Source organism: Rhinolophus sinicus, chromosome 2 (genome assembly GCF_057876585.1).
Source record: "Rhinolophus sinicus isolate RSI-liver-muscle chromosome 2, RSI-T2T, whole genome shotgun sequence".
NCBI classification, from domain to species: domain Eukaryota; kingdom Metazoa; phylum Chordata; class Mammalia; order Chiroptera; family Rhinolophidae; genus Rhinolophus; species Rhinolophus sinicus.
The window spans coordinates 95,866,525-95,888,165 of NC_142502.1; the positions used below are offsets into that span (position 1 = coordinate 95,866,525).

Genomic DNA, 21,641 nt, shown 5'->3' on the forward strand with positions numbered 1-21,641 from the left:
GATTTGTGCCTCAGCAAATTTCAAATTACTACATGTCACGGACCATTGGATCCCTCCTGGAAAGGAGAACTCACAACTATGAGAACCACCAATGCCTTAGACTGTAGGCCTGTAACACATCCCCATTTCTAAACGGTATGTGCCATTGTTCTCTCGTCCAAGCTGGCACCTTTCACATTTTATAAGCAAACTTTCATTATTCTTACAAATGAAAGAAGGAGGAGGTATCTGTAGCTCAAATAGGTTCCCACTTGACATTGGGCAAGAATTGGCTCAGCATCCGTATTTCCTTGTTATGTCATGACCCACATCCATGAACACTTGTGTACCATAATGGGCAAGGTCACTCACCATAATGGGCAAGGTCAAAACCCTTTTCTTCACTTTTTTGACCATAACCTATAAAAAGAAATACATTTTATCTCATAGGTCACGTATGTGTATATTTGAAACATACACATATAATAAAAACGTATTTATGCAATACAATGCACTCTGACATATTCTATTTCTTTTATCGTTTTTTCTTAAATGCAGACTACCACCCACTAAATGGATTTCATGACCTTATGGGTTGGAACCTGAGTTTTGAAAACCTGTGATTGATAGTATTTCACAGAAAAGTGGCAACTCATAGCAAATAACGAAATCCTCTCTAAAGAAGAAATCTTAAAACTAGGCAAAAGAGTTGAAAAGGATAATTTTTTTTGCTTATTTAACTTTCAACTGCCAGGATGCTTTAAAAGCACTGATCTCAATGAATGAGCATGTCTACAAAAGCCTTTAAATTATCTCAGAACCTTGTGCATCATTATTCCCCTTACACTGAAGAACAAGGAAACTGAGGCTGAAAAGTTACCCCCATATATATTAAAAACACATCTGTTTGGATTTAAAATTTGACTGTGTCTTTTAAAGATTCTTAAAATTGTTGTTGCTTCAAACTATAACCCTCCTGGCAAGGTTGCTGTGAAGATTGAATGAGATAATTTAAGTGCCTGGGAGGTACCTGGTAGCTCATGCTATTATCATTCAGGTCCTTGGATTATCTTCTCCTGGACAAGCCTTATCTCTGTGTGACCTGAGGGCACGTTCACTCACTAAGTACCTGCCCTGCTGGGCAACAGAGAACAGAGGGTCCCTCAACCAGCTCCCTGGCTCCATCAATACACAATAAATATCGTTACAAACTAGGATTCTACAATATTTCATTTATTCCTCCAACAGATAATGACAGTGAGCCTTCCCTGCCAGGCATGATGCTGTAACTGGGATTATGGGGTACACAAAATAGCAGAAACAAGCACAGCACTCACGGAGCTACAGTCAAATAAGAGCTCAGAGTATGTAAAAACACTCCACATTCCATGACTATTACATATGACTGCTTTACATCCCTTACTGTAAAGTGACGTATGATTACATCCATGGTTCCCAAAATGGAAGATTTCACATAGACAGGCTTTCATAAAAGAAATACTTAAAAAATAGAAAGAAAAAGTAAAAGGATACGATCTCACAATACAGTTCTTTAAACTGAATGAATCAAGTGTCATGAAAAAAACCTCACTACATATCCTTATTTTCCCTTTTAGTATAAGCCCGTTTTTGTCCTGGTATTAAAGCATCCCTCCGGGATTGTCCAGCTCAGTCTTTCCAGGATTCTTTGGTTTTCTTTTGCAGCACGATTTACATGTCAGTTCTGCCCAATTATCCCCAGAATTGCAGAAAGGCCAGAGAACTGTTCATAGAAGAATCGCCCTTTTGGAGAAGGTCAGAGTGCACACAGCAAATTCTGGCTCCGCCAGTAAATTTGAGGACTGGGAAACGCCAAGGAACAAAGGTCCAGGGACCGGAAGGCAGAAAAACCTGGCAACTCTGGAGGGTCTGCTACAGGTCTGGCCCAATATTTGGTACTTTTCCACACATTACTTTACTTAACATCACAACAATCCCAGGAGAAATACAGAGGGTGCCAAATAAAAAAAAAGTATACACATTTTAAGAAAGGAAAACTATATTAAAATTGTAATACTCGATATATACCGATAACAAAAGATGAATACAAGTCATGTTTGACGTCTGCAATTACAAGAGGTGCTCAGAGTGGTTACCATCAGCGTCCAGACACTTCTGATGACAGCGAACTATTGCTTGAGCAACGCTGACCAAAGTGTCCACTTGTATACATGTGTTTGGTACCCCTGGTATATCTTTCTCTCTGCTTGACAGAGAGGTTAAATATCAGATCCAATGTCACACAGCTAGCAATGAGAATTTAAAGTTCTATCTGTCCACTTATTACCAGCTGATAGGAAGAGACACAAGAGAAAGAACAGACGCTGAACAGTTTTAAGAGATTTATATGCCTTTTGACATGAAAGAATTTGAAACAAAATTCGAGACAAGGTAGATGGCTGACTATGTATCTCTACCTTAGGGTCAATAGCTACGCACCTCTAACTACAAGGCGCCTTTCCTGATCAGCTCAGCAAATACCCTCATCTCCGCCCCTGGACTCCTTCTGTCCCGTACTCTGGAAACAAGAACAAGCCCCCGTGACAAGAACAATCACAGTCCTAAGAGAGGTCTGGCCCAAGTCTTCGTCCATTAACACATCTATTTCACAAACATTTACTATGCACCTTCAGTGTACTGGGCACCGTGCCAAGCATACAGCTCGTTATAAAACACATCGTTCCTTGGAGGAGCCCAAGCTGCAGAGCAGATCTGTAAATGGATCCTGACCTCACAGGCTGATAAACACTCACCCAGAGCCAACAGAGGGAAGAATCCAGATAGACTTCCCGGAAGAGGAGACATGTAAAACAGGTCTTGTAGGAGGTGAATGATGTAGAGAAGATAAAGCACAGGATGACAGGCAGGAAAACAAGGGAGCAAGCAGCAGGGCCCAGATGGTCCCACCAGCTCCCTCTCCAAACTTGCTTCACTTCGCTCACTGTGTCAGGCACCGTGATCACACGGCAGCAGCACCTCAAGCCAGAACCTCCTACAACCTTTGGCCCTCCTGGATCCCTGACTTCTGATTAATCACTGAGTCTTGTCTGGTCTCCTACATTTCTCAGACATTTCCCCTTCCCTCTCTATCCTCTCTCTCCTTGCCATAGCCCAACACCGCTGTTTCCTTGGCTCCTGCAACAGCCTCCAAACTGCCATCAGGTTACTTTTGCACCACGTGAATCCATTCCACACACAGCATCCAGGTTGATTCTTTGTTAAAGAAAAAAAAGGGGGGAGGGATAATCTGATCCTGTCATTGGATAATGAATAAAAAATACCAATGCCAAAGCCCCACTCCCAGAGAGTCTGACTGAACTATTAGGCAAGGCCCAGCCGTCAGGACGCTTCAATCGCCCCCCACGCGATACTCGTGTAGCCAGGGGTGAGGCCACTGCTCTAGTCTAACACATCTTTTTCCCATGTCCAGGTTTGCTGCCATGTCCTGTCTCTACTGCTACAGTCACTGGAGCTGTCCCAGCTTCCTGGCCATGAAGCCAGGGACTTTTTGTCTGCCTTGTTCACTGCTCTTTCCAGCACCTAGAACAGTGCCTGGAACGTAGTTGGTGTTCTATGAATATTTGTATAAAAGAAATGAATGACTCTGCTTTCTCCCCTCATCAAGTTAGATCTCACTCATTCTTTAGGATCCAGCTTAGATTTCCTAAAAGACACCCACCACCCCACCACCTCTGACCTCACCTGATTTCCCTGGTCTGGGTTAAGTAACCTTATGTGATCACAGCACCGAAGATCTCTCCCATTTTATTACGTTGGTGCAAAAGTAATTGCGGTTTAAAAGGTTAAAAATTGCAAAGACCGCATTTACTTTTGCACCAACCGAATAGTATATCTCACAGCACCCTGTAATTGCAGCCCTCATTTAGCCTGTCAGCTCTGAGGGAGCCCTGTCTGTGTGTGGATCAATGTACCTCCATCACCCAGAAAAGTGCCAGGCATACAGTCGGTGCTGATTAAGTAACCAGTGGAAGTGCATGAGCCTGGTGTGGCCGGAGTAAAGGGAATGATGGGAGATGTGGCCGGAGAGGCACCTGGGGACAGGCTCAGGCTGTGATGGGTCCGGCATCCACACTAAGGAGTCTGAACAGTATTCAACAAGAGGGAGCCAACAGAAGTTTTAAGTAAAGTGACACGATCGGCTTGAATAAGTGGCCCCAGCCACTTACTGGGGGAATTCAGGAAGCACAGAGGTAGGGGACCAGATGGGTATGCAGAGATGAGGAGAGAGGAACAAAGCATGAAGAGAGGGCCTGAGCCAGAGAGAGAAAGCACTTGCAGACTAGGTGGACCAGTGAGGGAATGAGGCTCTGTGGAGGTCTGATTTCCTGCGTGGAAAACTACGCATGTGGTACGGGCAGCATGATCAGATGTGTTATCATGATCACACGGTGGGGTTAAAAGCTTGGACTCTGGAACCAGGTCGCCTCATTCAAACTCAGCTCCTTCACTTACGAGCTCTCAGTCCTAAGGAAGTGGCCTTCACCTCTCCGGTTCTTCATCTGGTAAATGGGGATACAAGCAGTACCTACATGACAGGGATGCTGTGAAGACTGAACGAGGTCATACACGTAAATGCTCAGACATTGCCAGCACATAGCATGGTGGATTCTCTGCAAAGATGGCTGCCATTCCTTCCATCCCTTTAAATGCTGCTGCACCACCCAGCAAGAGGTGGAGTTTGTTTCTCTCCCTCTTCAACCTGGGCTGGCTTTGTGATTTGCTTTGACTGAATGAATGCACTAAAGGTGACACTGTGACATTGTACCAATTCCGGCCAAAGCCTTAAGAGGTCTGGGGGGGGGGGGGTGTCAGCTTTTGCCCTTGTGGAAGCCAGCCATCAGGTGGAGACGCTTGAGCTTGACTACTGAATACGAGGAGACCAAGTGTGCGAGAGAGGCTACACTGGGGGGGAGTGAGGGACACCAGCTGGCAGCCTGTACCAAGGCCCCAGACACAACAGTGAGTCTCTCTTGGAAGCTATGGCCTCAGCTGCGTCCACAGAATTATGAGAAATAACAAATTATTGCTGTTTTAAGCCGATAAGTTAGCGTTGGTTTGTTATACGACAATAAATAACCGAAACCATTGTATAAAAGGACATCATTAGGGCAATAAGGACTTCATTTTAGGCCACCTTAAATATGAGGAATTTTGGATAGTAGATAATTACATGGAAATATCTAGAAAGGTGTTGGTGTGGGAAGTTCAGGTTTGGGCTCAGGAGAGAGGTGGAGGGAGGAGACAGGAGTTAGTCAACATATGGACAGGACTTGGTGCCCTGGGAAAAGGTAAGCTTGCCGAAGGAGGTGGGAGGAACAAGAGGTTCCAAGATAGAATTCTGACCACACCGCCATTTAAAGGATGAATAGAAAGAGGTCTGTGAAGGAGACAAGAAGCAGTGATCAAGGATGGACAGAGAAGAGAACTAAGACAGAACCAGGGAGCTGTGCTTTGAGAAGGGGTACTTGACAGCTTACAGCTACAAAGAGCAATGGATTTGAAAGTTAGGAGGGAACAGCGAGGATTTCAGTTTCAAATAAAGTCGCCGAGGCGGAAATTGGATGACCAGGGCCTAAGGAGGGAATGATAACTGAGAAACTGGACACAGCAAATGTACGTAACTGTTTTTAAGTCTCGTGTGAAAATGGAACTCATAGAAACAGAGAGTAGATTAGCGGCTGCCGGAAACTAGGAGGTGTGGGACGTGATGAAGTGGGTCAAAGGGTACCAACTTTCAGTTATAAAAGGATTAAGTTCTGGGGACATAATGTACAGCCTGGTGATGGTAGTTAACGATACTATATTGCACACTTGAAAGTTGCTAAGAGAGTAGGTCTGAAAAGATCTCGCCACATAAATGAAAAATAAAGTAATGTTGTGAGGTGATGGGTGTGTTTACGAAGCTGAGTGTGGTAATCATTTCTCAATCTATACAAATATCAAATCATCACATTGTACATTTTAAACTCACACAGTGTCATATATCAATTATATCTCAATAAAGCTAGGAGGAAAGAAACTAATTACCTCCCCCCAAGATTGAAAAAAAAAGAATAAAAAGTCTACTGTTAAGGAAAAAACAGAGCATTCATTTGGGTGGATGATAGGACAAAAGGAAAATTGTTTCAAGTTGAGGCAACTCGCTGGCTGAGAGGTGCCAAAGAAAATGCCAACGAAGACAGAGATTAAAGATCCCGAAGAAAGAGAGGAGGCCTGGAGGTCCTCCGAAATGGGAGGGAAGGGACATGGATGGATGCTTTAGATGGATGAGAGGGAAAGAAACAAGAAGGTGGAACTTCATGGATAAGTTATAAGTGAGATGGGAGGCAAGGTGAGCTTCACATCTGGTGGCCTTTTTTCTCTGTGAAGAGTAGGTAACGTCATCTGTTGACAGGCAGTGCGGGTCTTGGGAAGAGTGACGTAAGTTTCTGAAGAGCTTGGCAGGAATGTATGAGGAGCTCCAGGAGTGAAGCCTCCAGACTCTTCTAGAGAAGCTGCCTTATAGGGATTCCCTGCTTCTGAAGGTCAGGCCCTCCGCACCAGCTTCTGTCCTCTGGCCTGCCCGATATCCCATCTCCTTCCCCTGAGCTGGTCTCCAACCTAGACTGCTGCCCTGGGAGGTTCTCCTTTGTTCCCTCATTCATTCTCCCAGTGTTTACCGAATATCCACATCACCCAGCCCCATTTCTCGGGCAACATAGTCTCCCCCTTGTCCCGCAGGGCTTTCACACCTTCCCAGTACTTTTCAGACACCCTCAGTCCCATCCTCCTACACCCAGGAGAGGATCTCACTGCCTCCTTTATAGAGAACACAAAAACCATCAATTCAGACTCATCTGCCAATGACGAAACATACACATTTACCTAGAGCTGCACCCTCTCTGGCTGATACAGCAGTTTTTAAACTGCAGATTAATTTAAGGGGTCTTGATCAGCATTTTTAAATGCAATCAATAGAATAGAAAATGGTAGCTATTGCACATAGTTGAGTATCTACCATTTCTTAAAGCTTCTATTTCAATTATGATGCATCTGTTACTATGGGCTGAGGTCAAAAAATTTTTGTGTATGTTAGAAAACTTTCCTAATAAAAAGTTAAAACAACACTGCAATAGAGAAGCTGTCCATTCTCCTATGGACAACTAACCCTTGCACCTGTGCTTTGGGTTACCCTCCCCCGCAAGCCTTTTCAGAAACCTTGTATAATGTATCTTAAGTCTTTTCTGTCTCTAAAAAAAACAAAAACACCTCACTGGCCTCCTCTTATCCCCCTTTTTCTCCCCCTTCCCCTTCAGTCAAACTTCTCCAAAGAGTTACGAGTGTCATTAGCTCCACTGCGCCACTCCCACCCCTCCTCTTACCCTGCAGCCTGCCAACCGCCCACCGCACTCCCCTGACACAGCTCTCCATCAAGTCACCAGTGACCCCAGGGGCCTGTACATCTATAAGACACTTTTCAGTGTTCACTCACTCCTCCCTGTGAATTCCTTCTCATCCTTCCAGCCCCAGCTCAACCCCTTCGGGGAAGCTTTCACTGACCTCCCCAACAATGTCAAACCTCCCACTAGTAGCACTCTCTGTTCCTCTTTCCTTTGCAACAGTTCTCACTATTACAATTTTACATCTTCCTGTGATTATTTGCCCAAATTAGGCCTCTTGAAGGAGAACAGGGACTATGTCTGTTTTCAGTCACTTTAGCAGCCTGAGGGTCTCCCTGGCTCAGGGCTGGGCACAATAAGTGCTTAATAAACTGATGTTAGATTAAAAAACAACAACAGTACAAGCCTCTATGCTAGGCATTAGACGTACAATAATGAGAAAAGTTCCAGAAAGTGAAAGGTGTTGGGGGGAGGAGAGCCACGGGCAAAGGTGGAAGGAAAGAGCTGCTCCTGTACAGCTTCCAACACCAACGTGGAGCCTCTTCTTTCTTTTTTAAACTTTTATTTATTTAAGTGTGTTTTTCCAGGACCCATCAGCTCCAAGTCAAGTAGTTGTTTCAATTTAGTTGTGGAGGGCGCAGCTCACAGTGGCCCATGTGGGGATCGAACCAGCAACCCTGTTGTTAAGAGCATCGGGCTCTAACCAACTGAGCTAACTGGCCGGCCCCTGGAGCCTTTTTAAGAACAGCGTGTACCCCACGGCTGTAATCTTTCTCATCTTTGTGTCATAAAAGTCAGGGATCAAGGTAGGAATGTTTGCCTACCATTTGATACTTGACATATAGAGCTCTTTAATGAATGTTTTATATCTACTATATATTCAACGTTTGCTGAAAAATGAATAGGTGACACCTTCTGGCATCGAGCTAAAAGAATACAGAGCCTGGATCTGTTTTATTTACCTACGTGTGGCTGGCATCCCCCACCGTACAGGGTCCCTGGCAAAATCCGTACACCACCCAAAGAACTTATTCGCTTGCTGCTGTCTAGCCGTACCCAAAGACTGTTTTATTTGTGCTTAAACGCTTTCACTATATGGTTATTGATTTCATGTGGCATACCAATACATAAACATTCACTTTATGACATTAAAAGATCAAATACATATGACAAATATTTCAAATCTAACAAACACTGTATGGAGATACAACCAGCAAAATCCAGACTGTCTGAAACTCTACTGAACAAATGATCAGGTTTCTTCGACAAAACATTTGAGAGAAAAAGAGAGAGCAGTTTTAAGAGTGATTTTTAAAGGGACATTAAGTAGACAATTGTATGGAACTTGTTTGGATCCTTATTGAAATAAAATAACTTAAAAGGAAATTATAGGATAATTAGAGAAATGTGAATATAGACTGGAACTCTGATGATATTAAGGAAATATCACCACATTTTTTGGAGTGTGGTGATAATATTGTGGGTATGTTATAAAAGGTTAGTCCTAATCTTTTTGAAATAGATATTGAAATATTTCTAGATTATAAAATATAAAATAATGCCTGGGATTTGCTGTAAAATAATCTGAATGAGGTGGGATGGAAAGTGGCGAGCGTTTTAGAAGAAACAACTCAGTTGGTAATTGCTGAAGCTGGGTCATGGGTACACGTAACCCGCTTCTTTCCCGTATAACCGGCTTCTTTCCAGTATAACCCACTTCTTTCCAGTATAACCCGCTTCTTTCCAGTATGTTTGAAATTTTCAAAAAGTGAAAAAAGTCTAACTAATAGAACCACAAAGTACCTAAATTTTTGGTAATTTTTAAAATCTGTAAAACCTTAGAATTCCTTCACTTTTTAAGATGTCTAAAAGAGAGCAAATACTTTGATTTGCAAGCCTTTTAAGGTATCTGAAAGCAGGATTCCGAACTCATGGCTGCTTGCCTTTTGTCACATTTCTGTTGTAACACCTCACCCCTTTACTTCCATCACAACAGGCACTTACCTCTGAGGAGCTGGGGTCCATTTCAAAGATGCACACTGAATCGATTGCCCTCAAATGTCAGAAAGATAGAAACACAGTCTGGGAATGCCAGAGGTTTCCCAGCCTTCCTACTGCTTTCGATCTCAGAAATGTAGCTTTATATTTATGTCTTAACCACCCACCTCACCTAGCAGTTGTCCTGGGGGCTCAAGGGACCGTCAAGCTCATGCTTCATGATGACCACACCACCGACCACACCCATTCCCACGCAGGCTTCACATCAGTTTTGGAAACTGCCTCCAACACACTGGGTCAACCAGGTGGCCTGTTCACTTTTGTCCTTTACGACTTCTTATAAAAAATTTGAACTGGCCAACCTACACTATTCAGAAACTTCCAAACTTATTGTTAGGCAGAAATGAAATTCTTGAAAAGATTGAACAAATTCTATGGCATTTCTGATACAGACAACACTTAACAACCACTCAGAGATTCACTATGGTTAATGCAAAAATGTTGCCTGACCTCAGCTGTAACTCCCAAGTCCAATAAACCTTGCTTGCTTACAAAGTTTCTTAATTTTTGCGACACAGATTCAATTACTGGAAAACTTAAGGGAGGCAGGTCAGGCGTTTTTTTTTTTTTCCCCCTAGCAAAATAAATCTTTAGACCTTCCTTCGTTAAATCAATTCTTCATAAAATAAAGCAGCTATTGCATTCCTCCGTGTGACTTAGACAAGATAACCAGCTATAAATTTCATTCACCAGCCTCAGAACTATACCTCACAAAAAAACAAAAAGCCTCATCCAGCTTGTCCATGAAACAAAGCAAACGAAAACGAAGTATATACTACAATCGTCAGCACAGGAATTTTCAAGCACCCACATTTCCATCGGGCGCACGTCGTACACATACAAACACACAAGACCCCCCCGCCCCAAACCCCGCGTGGAATTTGCCAAATGGTGTGACCTGTGCTGACTTTTCAGTGGAGAAATATGGAGAAATACGGGAATTTACATATTTTTTTGTTTTGTTTTGTTTTAAATGGGAAGGAAAGGAGGAGGTGGGGCGTGAAGAATTGGAGATGAGTCTTAATTCTTTCCTTTCCTCCCATCTTTCTCTGCATGAAATGCAGGCATATCCGTGAAATGTCAAGTGACAATTTCTTGGACAGTTAAATATCCCAATTAAAAACGACGGAGGCCGGGAACGGGGGTGGAGATACGGATGAAACACAAGACTGGAAGGGCGGGCCGGGTCAATGAGGCCCCGACGCTCCGCGGGCTGCACCGAGCACACGAGGTCGCCGCGCGCCGGCGGCCGGCGGCGTCTGGGTCCTCGGCCGTCCGCACTGCCCTGGGTTTTGCTAAGGACTGCGTTGTCTCGGCTGCCCACTCACACTTCGGGCTGGTCCAGACTTTAAGCAAGGCTCATTTACTTCCGGTGACAAATCCCTCCCACCACCTCTAGAAATAATGTAGCATTGCCCCCATCGCTGTCCTAAAGACCCGTGGCCCCACGGAGAGCCAGAGCCCCGGGCTGGGGTCTCACCCCGGCGCGGCCAGCGGCGCCCAGCTGCGAAGGGAGTGACAGCGAAGGGGGAAGGGCGTGGGAGGAAGAGGAAGGGGGTGTGGAATCTCACCCCCACCCCCACCCCGCCGACTGCAGCAATTGGCCAAAAAAATAGTAATCCGTTTTTAGGCTACCCCAGAGCCCCCTGTACCCCGTTGCAGTGGGGAACCCAATCTCTTCCATCCCAGTGCCCCTCGCCTACTCCCGCCCTCGTAACTGCCTGCGGAGATCTAGGAGCCCCAGGCCACGCCGAACTGCAGCGGCAGAGGGGGAGGGGGCGGGCAGGATAAGGGTTTAGGGGCGGCAGGAATAGGCTGGGGGAAGGGGTGGTGGAAGAGAAAAGAAAAAACCAGAGGCATGCAAGCGGCTCCCTAGCCAGCTGTTCCAGCTGCCGCTTCCTCCGGCGCGGGCCGGGCGGTGCAATATTCCCCCCCCTCCATCTTTCGCACCACTACCTGTCCCCCCACCCACCACACGCACACATTCCCCCCACCAGCAGCAGATCTCTGGCCTGTAAGGGGGTAGTAGGGAGGAGCTGGGGGGGAGGGGGAGGCCTGCGAGTTTCTAACCTTGTTCTTATAAACAAACCCACATGTGCAGCTGCCGCTGCTGCAACTCACCCCACAATCCCGGATATAAATCCTGCCCCTTTAAGAGGAAAAAAAATTTCCCCCGCCTGCCTCCCACCCCACCCATCCACAAGGACCTTTGTCTCTCCACCCCCTTTGTCAGTTGGCCCCGCCCCATATCCCCGCCCCTCCGAAGAGGAGGAACCAATGGGCGAAGAAAATAGGCCGGGGAGTTTGACGTCAGTGTGGCCGGCCAATCACAGGACGCGTTGGTGGGAGGCCTCACGGAGGGCGCGCCCAAAGGAAGGAAGGCAGGAGAAAGGAAGCTTGCAGTCAAGATGGAGACTGCTAGTTGCTCCGCTGCTGCGGCGGGGAACGGGGACGTGGGGTCCCAGAGGGACCGGAGCCTGGTGCCTGAGCGGCTTCAGAGACGAGAACAAGAGAGGCAACTGGAGGTGGAAAGGCGGAAGCAAAAGCGGCAGAACCAGGAGGTAGAAGAGGAAAAGAGCGACTTTTTCGCCGCCGCCTTTGCTCGGGAGCGAGCAGCCGTGGAAGAGCTTCTGGAGGGCGGGGAGTCCGTCGAGCAGCTGGAGGAGGCGGCCGCTCGGCTCCAGGGGCTGCAGAAACTTCTCAACGACTCAGTTTTGTTCCTGGCCGCCTACGAGCTGCGGCAGGGACAAGAGGCGATGGCGCGGCTACAGGCGGCCCTGGCGGACCGGCGCCAGCAGCTACAGCCCAAGAAGCGTTTCGCTTTCAAGACCCGAAGGAAAGACGCAGCTTCGGCCACCAAAGTAGATTGTGCGGCTCCTGGCGCCCCTGCGGCGGAAGGCATCCAGGCTTCCTCGCCGCCCTTGAAGGGGGAGGGAGGCTTCGGCTCCAGCTGGGTCTGCGGTTTCTCCAACCTCAAGTCCCAAGTCTTGGAGAAAAGAGCGGAGGAGCTGCACCAGCAAGACGTCCTTTTGACCGAACTGAGCAACTGCAAGATCAGATTGTATGGCAATCCGAACACCCTGCGGCTGACCAAGGCCCGCAGCTGCACGGTACTCTGCGGTCCGGTGTCCACCTCTGTGTTCCTGGAGGACTGCAGTGAGTGCGTGCTGGCCGTGGTCTGCCAACAGCTCCGCGTACACACTACGAGAGACACCCGCATCTTCCTGCAGGTGACCAGCAGGGCCATCGTGGAGGACTGCAACGGGATCCAGTTCGCCCCTTACACCTGGAGCTACCCGGGGATCGACAAAGACTTCGAAGGCTCTGGTTTAGATAGGAGCAAAAATAACTGGAACGACGTTGACGATTTCAACTGGCTGGCCCGGGGTGTGGCCTCCCCAAACTGGAGTATTCTTCCTGAAGGAGAGCGAATAATTCAGTGGGACTAAGCAATTATTACTCTTTCTTTCACTTCTACCAAATTCGTCCCATGTGGGACTGACTCTAACTAATGGGACCCCAAAGTTTATTTATTGTCACACTGTATGTTTTCAATGTAAGACTTGAAATTGTGATAGGCTCTTGTTTGTGATTTCCATTAAATTCATGACAGGTCTAACACTTGAAAGCATTTTTTCTATTTTGGTAATGCCTGGGAGGTAGTATTTGATTGTTTGAAGCCATGGAGGGAAATGGTGTGGGTTTTTTTGATTTGTGGTATTTACAATGTATTGCATGATAAAGCAGGCCTTCAATAAATATTTGTTGAATAAACGAATTCAGCAAGGCTCTGGTAGGAGCCAATTAATGTGGAATTATGGTATCAAACCTGTGCAAAGTACCATTAACTGAGCTTTCTTGAATTGAAGGTTTAACTTCAGGTATTTCTCAGCAGGGTGCTGGAAGGGCTTCTCCTTGGTCTTCAGCTACACCTTAGCTTGGGCTTCTGGAATTAAGCTAGTCATAAATGGGGTTCAAAATTTTGGCTTAGACCCTGAGAGTCTCCTGCGTTTTCCCAACTGTAAAGCTAAAATAATTATATCTACCAATTTTTTGTGCACTTAAACTATGCATACACACTGTTCTAAGCACCTTACATACACTTATTAAGTCCTCAAAATCATACGAGGTAGGTTCTGTTAGCACTGTTTTTCAAGTGAGGAAACATAATTATGTTGCCCAAGGTCACACATACTCGTGGACTGGGATTTGAAACCAAGTAAGCTGGTTCCAGAGCCCACCTTAACCACTACAAGAGGGTGATTTTGAATAGTGTTAACTGAGTTGAAAAGAAAGCATCCAAAATAAAGAGTGCAAATTGCCTTTTTAAATTCTCAGGCATAATTGTGCTACATGTCCTCATAAAAGAAGAATTGAGGCAAACATTTAGCTGAGTCTTAATTTTTCCACTCATTTTGCTATGATTCCAGTTACAAATTTGGCTTCCTGCTCTGTACACTACCATCCAATATTCTTAAATGGAGAGTTGTAAGAATTTGAAAAAGCTTTTTTAGGTCTATTGGCCTTGTAACTACAGATATGCTTTTTATTTAATAATTGCCACAAATGTTAACATGCTTGAAGTACTTTAAATATTTATGTTTAATATTTATATGTTTTATCTTGTTCCCCAAAAAAGGATTTAAAGTGGTTCCTAAGATATGTGAAATGTAACAAGATAACAAAAACAAATGAGAAGGAGGAACAAGGAGTCACAAATTGGAGGCAAAAATATTGCCAATAAAAAGTGTAAGTCACAGAGAGTTCTTCCTCACCAGGAGGTGAATCCAGAATTTTTTTCCCTCAACTATTAGCTGACTTGAAAAAGGATCCTAATCAGTTTCACAATTTGCAACATTCACAAAGAAGAGGGGAAAAAATCGCTTGGGAGAAATAATCCTGATAATAAAAAGAGAAAACACATAATGAAATTCTCAACCATATCTTCAAATTAGAAACTATGACCAGTGTCCTAAGGCTATGCCCCTGATGACTGACAGTTTAAGTACACCCCAGGAAAAACCATGGTTGTGGCACTAATGAACTTGTAATTCATATGTGTGGAATGACAATTTTTACTGGAAAGGTAACTACATCTAAAAAAAAGAAAAAAGCCCTTGAATCTTGCAAACCTGCAGTTTGTAATAGATAATAAAATCACGAAATCATGACTGTTTGAAACATAGCGTTTACTTGTGAATTTCCGCTGAGCTGACCTGTCCTGCATTCCTGAATGGCCCACTCCACGGTACATATGCCACCTATCCCAGACCTTTTTCTACTTTCCCAAAGCTCACAATTTCATGACTAACTGCCGTCCTCGCCTAACACATTATAAGAATCCAACTAGCAACACCTAACACATTGTAAGACAATCCCTCAACATTTGGAAAGCTTGCCATCTCTGGTGTTTTGTGTTTTTTTAAGGAGGGCGCAGCTCACAGTGACCCATGCAGGGATCGAACTAGCATCCTTGGTGTTATTAGCACCACATTCTAACCATTGAGCAAACCGGCCACCCGTGGTGTTATTACAGGTATAACTCCTGCCTGGACCTACCTCTTCCACTTGTGCCCATCCCTTCCTACCTCCTATGGATCTTGCTCCCTTTCCATTGGCCTTTTTCTTCCTCTCAAAACACCAGATCTTGAGATCCACTACCCTACAAACCACTGAGGGACGTCCCAGCTCCTTCCCTCTGCTGTTGGCCACCTTAGAGTAGCTGTGTCCCCCTCCATCAACACCTAACCCCCTCTTTAAGTCTGTAATTTCACCTCTTTTTCTCTGCTGAACCAGCTCTTTAATGGTATTACCAAATTTAATAGCTTCCTCCCCTCCACCATCTTTACCCTTTCACTCCAGGTGCAGTTTACTCCCTTACCCTCGACATTCTCTTTTCTTGACCTCCATCCATAGCCTTGCTCTACCCTGTTTCTCTTATGACAGCTTCTTTCCCTTCATTGGGATTCTGGTGACTTATAGCTGTTAAATATGAGTGATACCCAAAATTTGGCCTTTAGCTTCCTGCGTTTGGTCTCTCCAGAACCTCCAATTTCAACCTGTCTGCACAGACCTGTGTGTTTCCCAGCCTCCACCTTCAGTGGACTCCACTGCCTTCCAAATTCCATATATCCTTACAATCTCCATTTTCACCTCTTTCCCTTCCAAGGTCCGCGTTTCATCTAATGATGTATTTGTTCTCTAGGCACGTAATGCTTACCAGGGCTGAGCAGGTAGTCAGTGAGTAAGGCTGCTGGAAATAAGTCAATAGGAAGTAGGGGACCAGATGACTTGGCAGACAAATTCAAGCATTTTCAAAACATTGTACAAGCCAAGCAAAACTTTTCTGCAGTCTACATCTGGTCCCTGAGCTGGCCAATTTGTCACATCAGACGTCCAAATCATGTCGGATCTCTGCTCAGCGGGCCTTGCCCACTCATCCTGTCCTTCAAATCTTTCTGCCACTTCAGAAAGGTAGACATTATTATGTTTTCCCTAAACATAAACTGCAGTGGAGTTGTTTTAACCCAAAAAAACCCAGAACAAAACCAAAGCTATGTTAGTCACACCCCTGAATTAAAATCATGAATTAAAGTAATTTTAGTTTTTATTATGCAAATCTAATAATAATGGTCTTTATAATGAGGGCTTATTGTACTAATAAGTGTAGTGACCACAGTTTTCATTAAAATTAACTCAAAAAGCAATAAAATAACAGTCAAACAGTTCATTAAACTTCATTTAAGAAAAGCTATATTAAATATAGTGTACAGTAATATATGAGTATTGTATAATTATGAAGCATCACTCCAGAGTCTCAATCCCATAAGAAGAGAAATGGCCAATTCCCTTATAAGTTTTAGTGCTGAAGTTTTTATGACAATGCAAGAGTCATTATTGGAAAAAAAATTAGTTTTAATTTTCTTTACCAGGCAGAAATGAACAAAAACAGCAATATGTAAACATTCAACACTCTATGGCTAATGTTACACAATAATACAATATTTTATAAACATCATGGCAATTACCCTAGTACCAGAGAAACTGGACAACTAAGTTGTATTTCATTCAAAAGTCTCATCACCAACTCAAAAACTTAGTCATACTATTTGACTATTTTCTTACAAAGAAAATAAGTTGGTCATTACAATTAAGATGAGGGTCGCTTATTTACCCAGCTTTAAGTTTCAAGGAGGGCAAGGACAGGGGCGGCCGGTTGGCTCAGTTGGTTAGAACACAGTGCTCGTAACACCAAGGTTGCCGGTTCGATTCCAACATGGGCCACTGAGCTGCGCCCGCTCCCCCCCCCCCAACTAGATTGAAAACAATGACTTGACTTAGAGCTGATGGATCCTGGAAAAACACACTGTTCCCCAATATTCCCCAGTAAAAAATTTTTTAAAAAGGGCAAGAACAATATGACACAGAAAGCCATGCTCCATTCACCTGGACAAATAATTGAGCACTTACTATGCACCTGTTTTAATGCTGATTGCTAAGCACACAATGGTAAACAAAGTAAGCTGGTGCTCTTCCTTTCTGGAAGTTACCGTCTGGTTGAAGTTCAGGTGAATGAAAGAAACAATCACGATAGAGAAATTCTGAGAACTCTGATAGGGTAGTGCTCTATTATAACCTCTTCAGGTTAGAAGGGACCTTAAGAAAAGCATTTATATTTATCAACCACCAACCCAGCGTCTGAATTCCTTGGATGACATCCCTGCCCACTATCTATTCAGAGTAGCAGCGTTACAGAAGGAAGTAGTTACTATTCAAAGGCCTGCATTCCAACTTTTCCGATACTGTATTTACCCTGAACTTTAAGAACTGACACCACCAAGCAAGACAATTCAAGGCCATTTACTCACCTGGTAGCAAAGCTCAACATTGTGTTCAGCCATTCAAATACTTTATTATAAAGATTTTTTTCTTTTAGTTTAATATCTTTCAGTTGTGTTTATTTCACCAAGAAATCTAGCCATAATCTGATTTTTAGAACTGATAATCAAGGTAGAGGTTTGATTCTAAGATGACAGTTGCAGTGGACTTTTTAAAAACATAGATAACTCACACACAAGTACAAAAAGATTAGAAAAAAAGTAAATCTCGGGGCAGCCGGATGGCTCAGTTGGTTAAGGAGCGAGCTCTCAACAACGAGGTTGCTGGTTCCCCCATGGGATGGTGGGCTGCGCCCCCTGCAACTAAGATTGAAAACGATGACTGTACTTGGAGCGGAGCTGCGCCCTCCACAACTAGATTGAAGGACAACGACTTGGAGCTGATGGGCCCTGGAGAAACACACTGTTCCCCAATATTCCCCAATAACATTAAAAAAAGAAAAAAAAAGTAAATCTCCCTCCTTCCTTTGATCCCAGCCATTCAACTCTCTGGAAAACAATCATCCTTTACCTGTTTCCTTTGTATTCTTCTGGTCTATGCATTTACAAACTTATGTGTAATATATCTTTTTATCATTACAGTCAAATAGAAGCATACAATATATATTATTAGTATACTATATAAAAGTATATTATATATACTTTGTCATTCACATTACAATAAGTCCTCACTTAATGTCATCCATAAGGTTCTGCGACTTTAAGCAAAAATGACATCTAACGAAACCTATTTTACCATAGGCTAATTGATATAAAAAAGAGTTTAAGTTCCAATGGAATCTCATCAACGTTACAATGAAAGGACATTGAACGAAATGACGTTATTTGAGGACCTGCTGTGTACTGGAGACCTTCCCACATACAATACTTAGAATCCTCTCATTCTCTTAACTGCTGCAGAGTATTCTGTTACATGGAATGCGCCACACTTACTCAGCCAGTCTGTGATGACCATGTAGGTTGCTGTCCATCTTTAACCATTAGCAAAGTGCTACAGTGAATATCCTTGTACATAATAATTTAGCATGTGTGCAATATTATCTGTAGGCTAAGTACCTTACCTAGAAGTGGAATTGCTGGGTCAATAGGTTATGAACATTTTTAATGTTCATAGATCTTATCAAATGGCCTTCCAAAGCATTTACACACTCTTTAGCAATATCTGAGAGTGCTTTTTCTCCATATCCTTCTTGACATACTATGCTACCAAATTTTTGGATCGTTGCCAATCTGACAGTTACAAAATGTTAGCTTTCTATAATAGTAATTACAATCATCTCCTAACTCATCTCCCCATCTCCGTTTTCTAAACCATTCTGCATGCAGCTGCCAAATTAGTTTTCTTAAAGCATGGCACTCCTGGTCTAAAACCTGAGATCTAAAACCTGCTGGACTCTCTGGCCTGGAAGACAAGCTCCTCCACCATCTGCTTTCCGCCTACTGTCCCTACACCACGTTTTACTGTTTCATGCTCCAACTAGTCTGAACTAATACCCATTAATCAAACACACTGTATCAGTCAGGGAGCTGGCAGGAAACAGATGGCACACTCAAAGGGGATAATTTGAGAAGAGCTTAATACAGGAGCTATTTAAAAAGCTGTGGGCAGAGTTTAGGGAAAGCAATAAGAGATGGCGCAATATCTGTTATCACTCCTGGGGCAGAAGGGACAAAAGTGTCACCTGAACTCAGAAAGAGAGAGGACACTACCTGAGAGGATGCAAGCAGTCCACTGTGACTTGGCAGGGGAAGAGCACGGGATTTAAAAAAAAAAAACCCACTCTCTTCGGATGGTGCCTTCCATTGGCTGAACCCAGTTGGGAATTTTAGGGCAAGGAAGTCTATTGGTGCATCTTTATGGGTCAGCTCCCAGGCTACAAAGTAGGGTGGAGAAAAATAAAGACTGATTTTAGAGGGGCACATAGAAGATATTCAGTACAAACACCTTCGGTCATACTTCCTGGCCTTTTTTTCAAGCAGTTCCCACATAGTTGGAGTCCATGTGCACTAGCCAAAATTTTGCACATGCCACATGTCACCTCCTTTGGGAAGTCTTCTGGGATTTCCTTCAGTGTCTCTGAAAATGAAGCATGATATTTTGAGACGAGGAGAGCAAGAAAGAAAAGTGAATGAGCTAGTCTCTGAGGTCAAGTTGTTGCATTCTCCAGTCAGCATCATTTTTGAGGGAAAGAAAAAGATTTGGAGAAAGTGACAATTGTAGGCCCCTTCAGTTAACATTCATGTGATGGCAAAACTTCAGGTTGCATGTCAGCATGATTAGGCAGAGAGACTTGAGTATTACTATTACTTGAGTATGTCTCCAAATCAAGCAGTGATTTCAGCAAAGTCATGGTCTCTTTGGCAAAGTTTAAGAAAAGAGGAGACATCAAAGGACAAACTTCTCAGAAAAGCCAAAGAATGACTCTACAGGAAAAGCACAGAGGAAGCGTCTAGTGCCAAATAAAAGTGTCAAAGACTTACATAAAAGTCATCTGTAATCTTTGAGGGGGAAGTGAAGGAAGGAGGAGAGGGGGAGGGGCATTCATATACATCTCGTCAGTAACGGAAATTTCCAAGAAAGGTTACTGGGAATGTTGAATGACTTGAGCAGTGAGAATGCTTATGGACATTTACTGTGACATCTCACTAAGGCTGTGGTTTAAGAAACCTTAGCGAAACCAGCTTACACACAAAATCTCCCCCAAAAGATCATGGACAATTTAGTTTTTTGACTGCGTACATACTTATTTATGTTTGTTATATATTTGTATTTTATTTTGCTTCGTCTTTGGTATTTTGATGGTATTAAATGTGTTTCCTGCACTGGGAACTCAATTTATAACATTGCAACTTTAGGAAACATGGGTTAGACATGAAGTGGCTTGGCTTGTGACTGAAGGTAAGGAACCAGCTAACGTGTTCAGTCCACTAGCGCCTACGTGACCAGGATATGTCCCCAGGGGGCTTAATTCTTACCAGAAAGTTTCTCCTAAAAGCACTTTCTATTATTTTAAGTGTAATAGAGGGGTCACTGACCACCCACCTCTCTTGGACTTCTCATTGTGCCCCCGCAGACTTTTAATGGCCGGTGTTTGGTGCCTGAGGGTTCTGAGTCCCAGCACTGTCCCAAGCCATATTGCTGTCCTCGCGTGGCAGGCAGAAAAGCCGAAGCAGCACCAACAGATGCTGGTGAGGAGTTGGTGAATAAATGAATACCTGGGCGCCCTCACCGCAGATGGGGTAACTCTGAGGTATGTTTCCTGCGGGATTTCCCCACTGGTGTAGTAGCATAGTCTTCCTGGTGCCTTCCTTCCTATGTCACTTGGTCACCTCCCTATTGGTGTTACCAAACTTCCCAAATTAACTACTTTTACTTGAATCCTTGTCTTAGGGCAGTATTTCTCAACCCTTTTTTTCATTATTGTCCTCTTAAGAAGCCTTTTTAGACATTTTTCCCCTCTAATCGCTCCCCTGCCTATGAAATTTTAAGACCACAGATATACTGTATATCTGTTTCTATGCTTCATTATTTATTATGTATATCTGTGCTTTATCCATAAAAATTAAGATTTTTTTGCTTTTTAAATGCTTATGTTAGAAAAGAAGAACGTCTAAAGATGAATGAGCGAAGTGACTAGCTTAAGAAGTTGGAAAAAGAACAGCAGAAGTGGAAGAAAGGAAAATATACAGATAAGAGTCAGAAGTAATGACATAAACACAATAGAGAGATAAAAAAACACACAAAAAAACCAGACATTCGAAAAGACTAATGAAACAAATCAACTTTGGCTCACTTGCCCAAGAAAGAAAGAGAGAAGGCAAATAAAAACAATAGAAGAAAGGGGACCTTACCATTAATGCTGTGGATATTAGAAAAATAATAAAGGGATACGATGAACAATTTTCTGCCAATAAATTTGAATACCTTAATTAAATGAATACATTTCTATGAAAATACAATGTACTACAAAATCAATAGAAAAACGGAAAGTTCTATAACTATTAAATAATTGAAACTTTCCCACAAAGAAAACATCAGACCCAAATGGTTTTGACAGTAGATTCTATCAAATGTGTACAGAAGAAATCCAGAATATAGAAAAAGAAGGAATTTACACCAAATCATGTATGCGGTTAGCATAACATTGATACCCATGGACCTTCTGAGAAAGGAAAATGACAGGGCAATCGAACACAAATGTTTATGTGAAAATCCTAAACTTATATTAATAGACAATGTCTAGAAGTATATAAAAAGACAATATAC

General features: G+C 43.5%; 2 protein-coding genes across 4 annotated transcripts in view; one reads left to right on the top strand and one right to left on the bottom strand.

The window, feature by feature from the left end:
- The window catches only part of BICRAL (BICRA like chromatin remodeling complex associated protein), a 94,721-nt gene extending 83,106 nt beyond the window's left edge, over positions 1–11,615 (bottom strand). The window contains exon 1 of one of the 3 annotated variants that reach the window (XM_074332946.2): positions 11,598–11,615. The gene's annotated coding sequence lies outside the window, so the exon portion shown is untranslated. Of the gene's footprint in view, positions 1–351; positions 370–9,422; positions 10,317–11,597 lie in introns of those variants that run through there. The other 2 variants (XM_074332947.2, XM_088795719.1) reach the window with 2 other exon arrangements.
- Positions 11,616–11,846: 231 nt separating this feature from the next.
- Positions 11,847–14,647, top strand: TBCC (tubulin folding cofactor C). The gene has a single exon (XM_019738484.3). The coding sequence runs from the start codon at positions 11,885–11,887 to the stop codon at positions 12,923–12,925; it is 1,041 nt and encodes a 346-aa protein (XP_019594043.3). The 5' UTR covers positions 11,847–11,884; the 3' UTR covers positions 12,926–14,647.
- Positions 14,648–21,641: the final 6,994 nt, after the last annotated feature.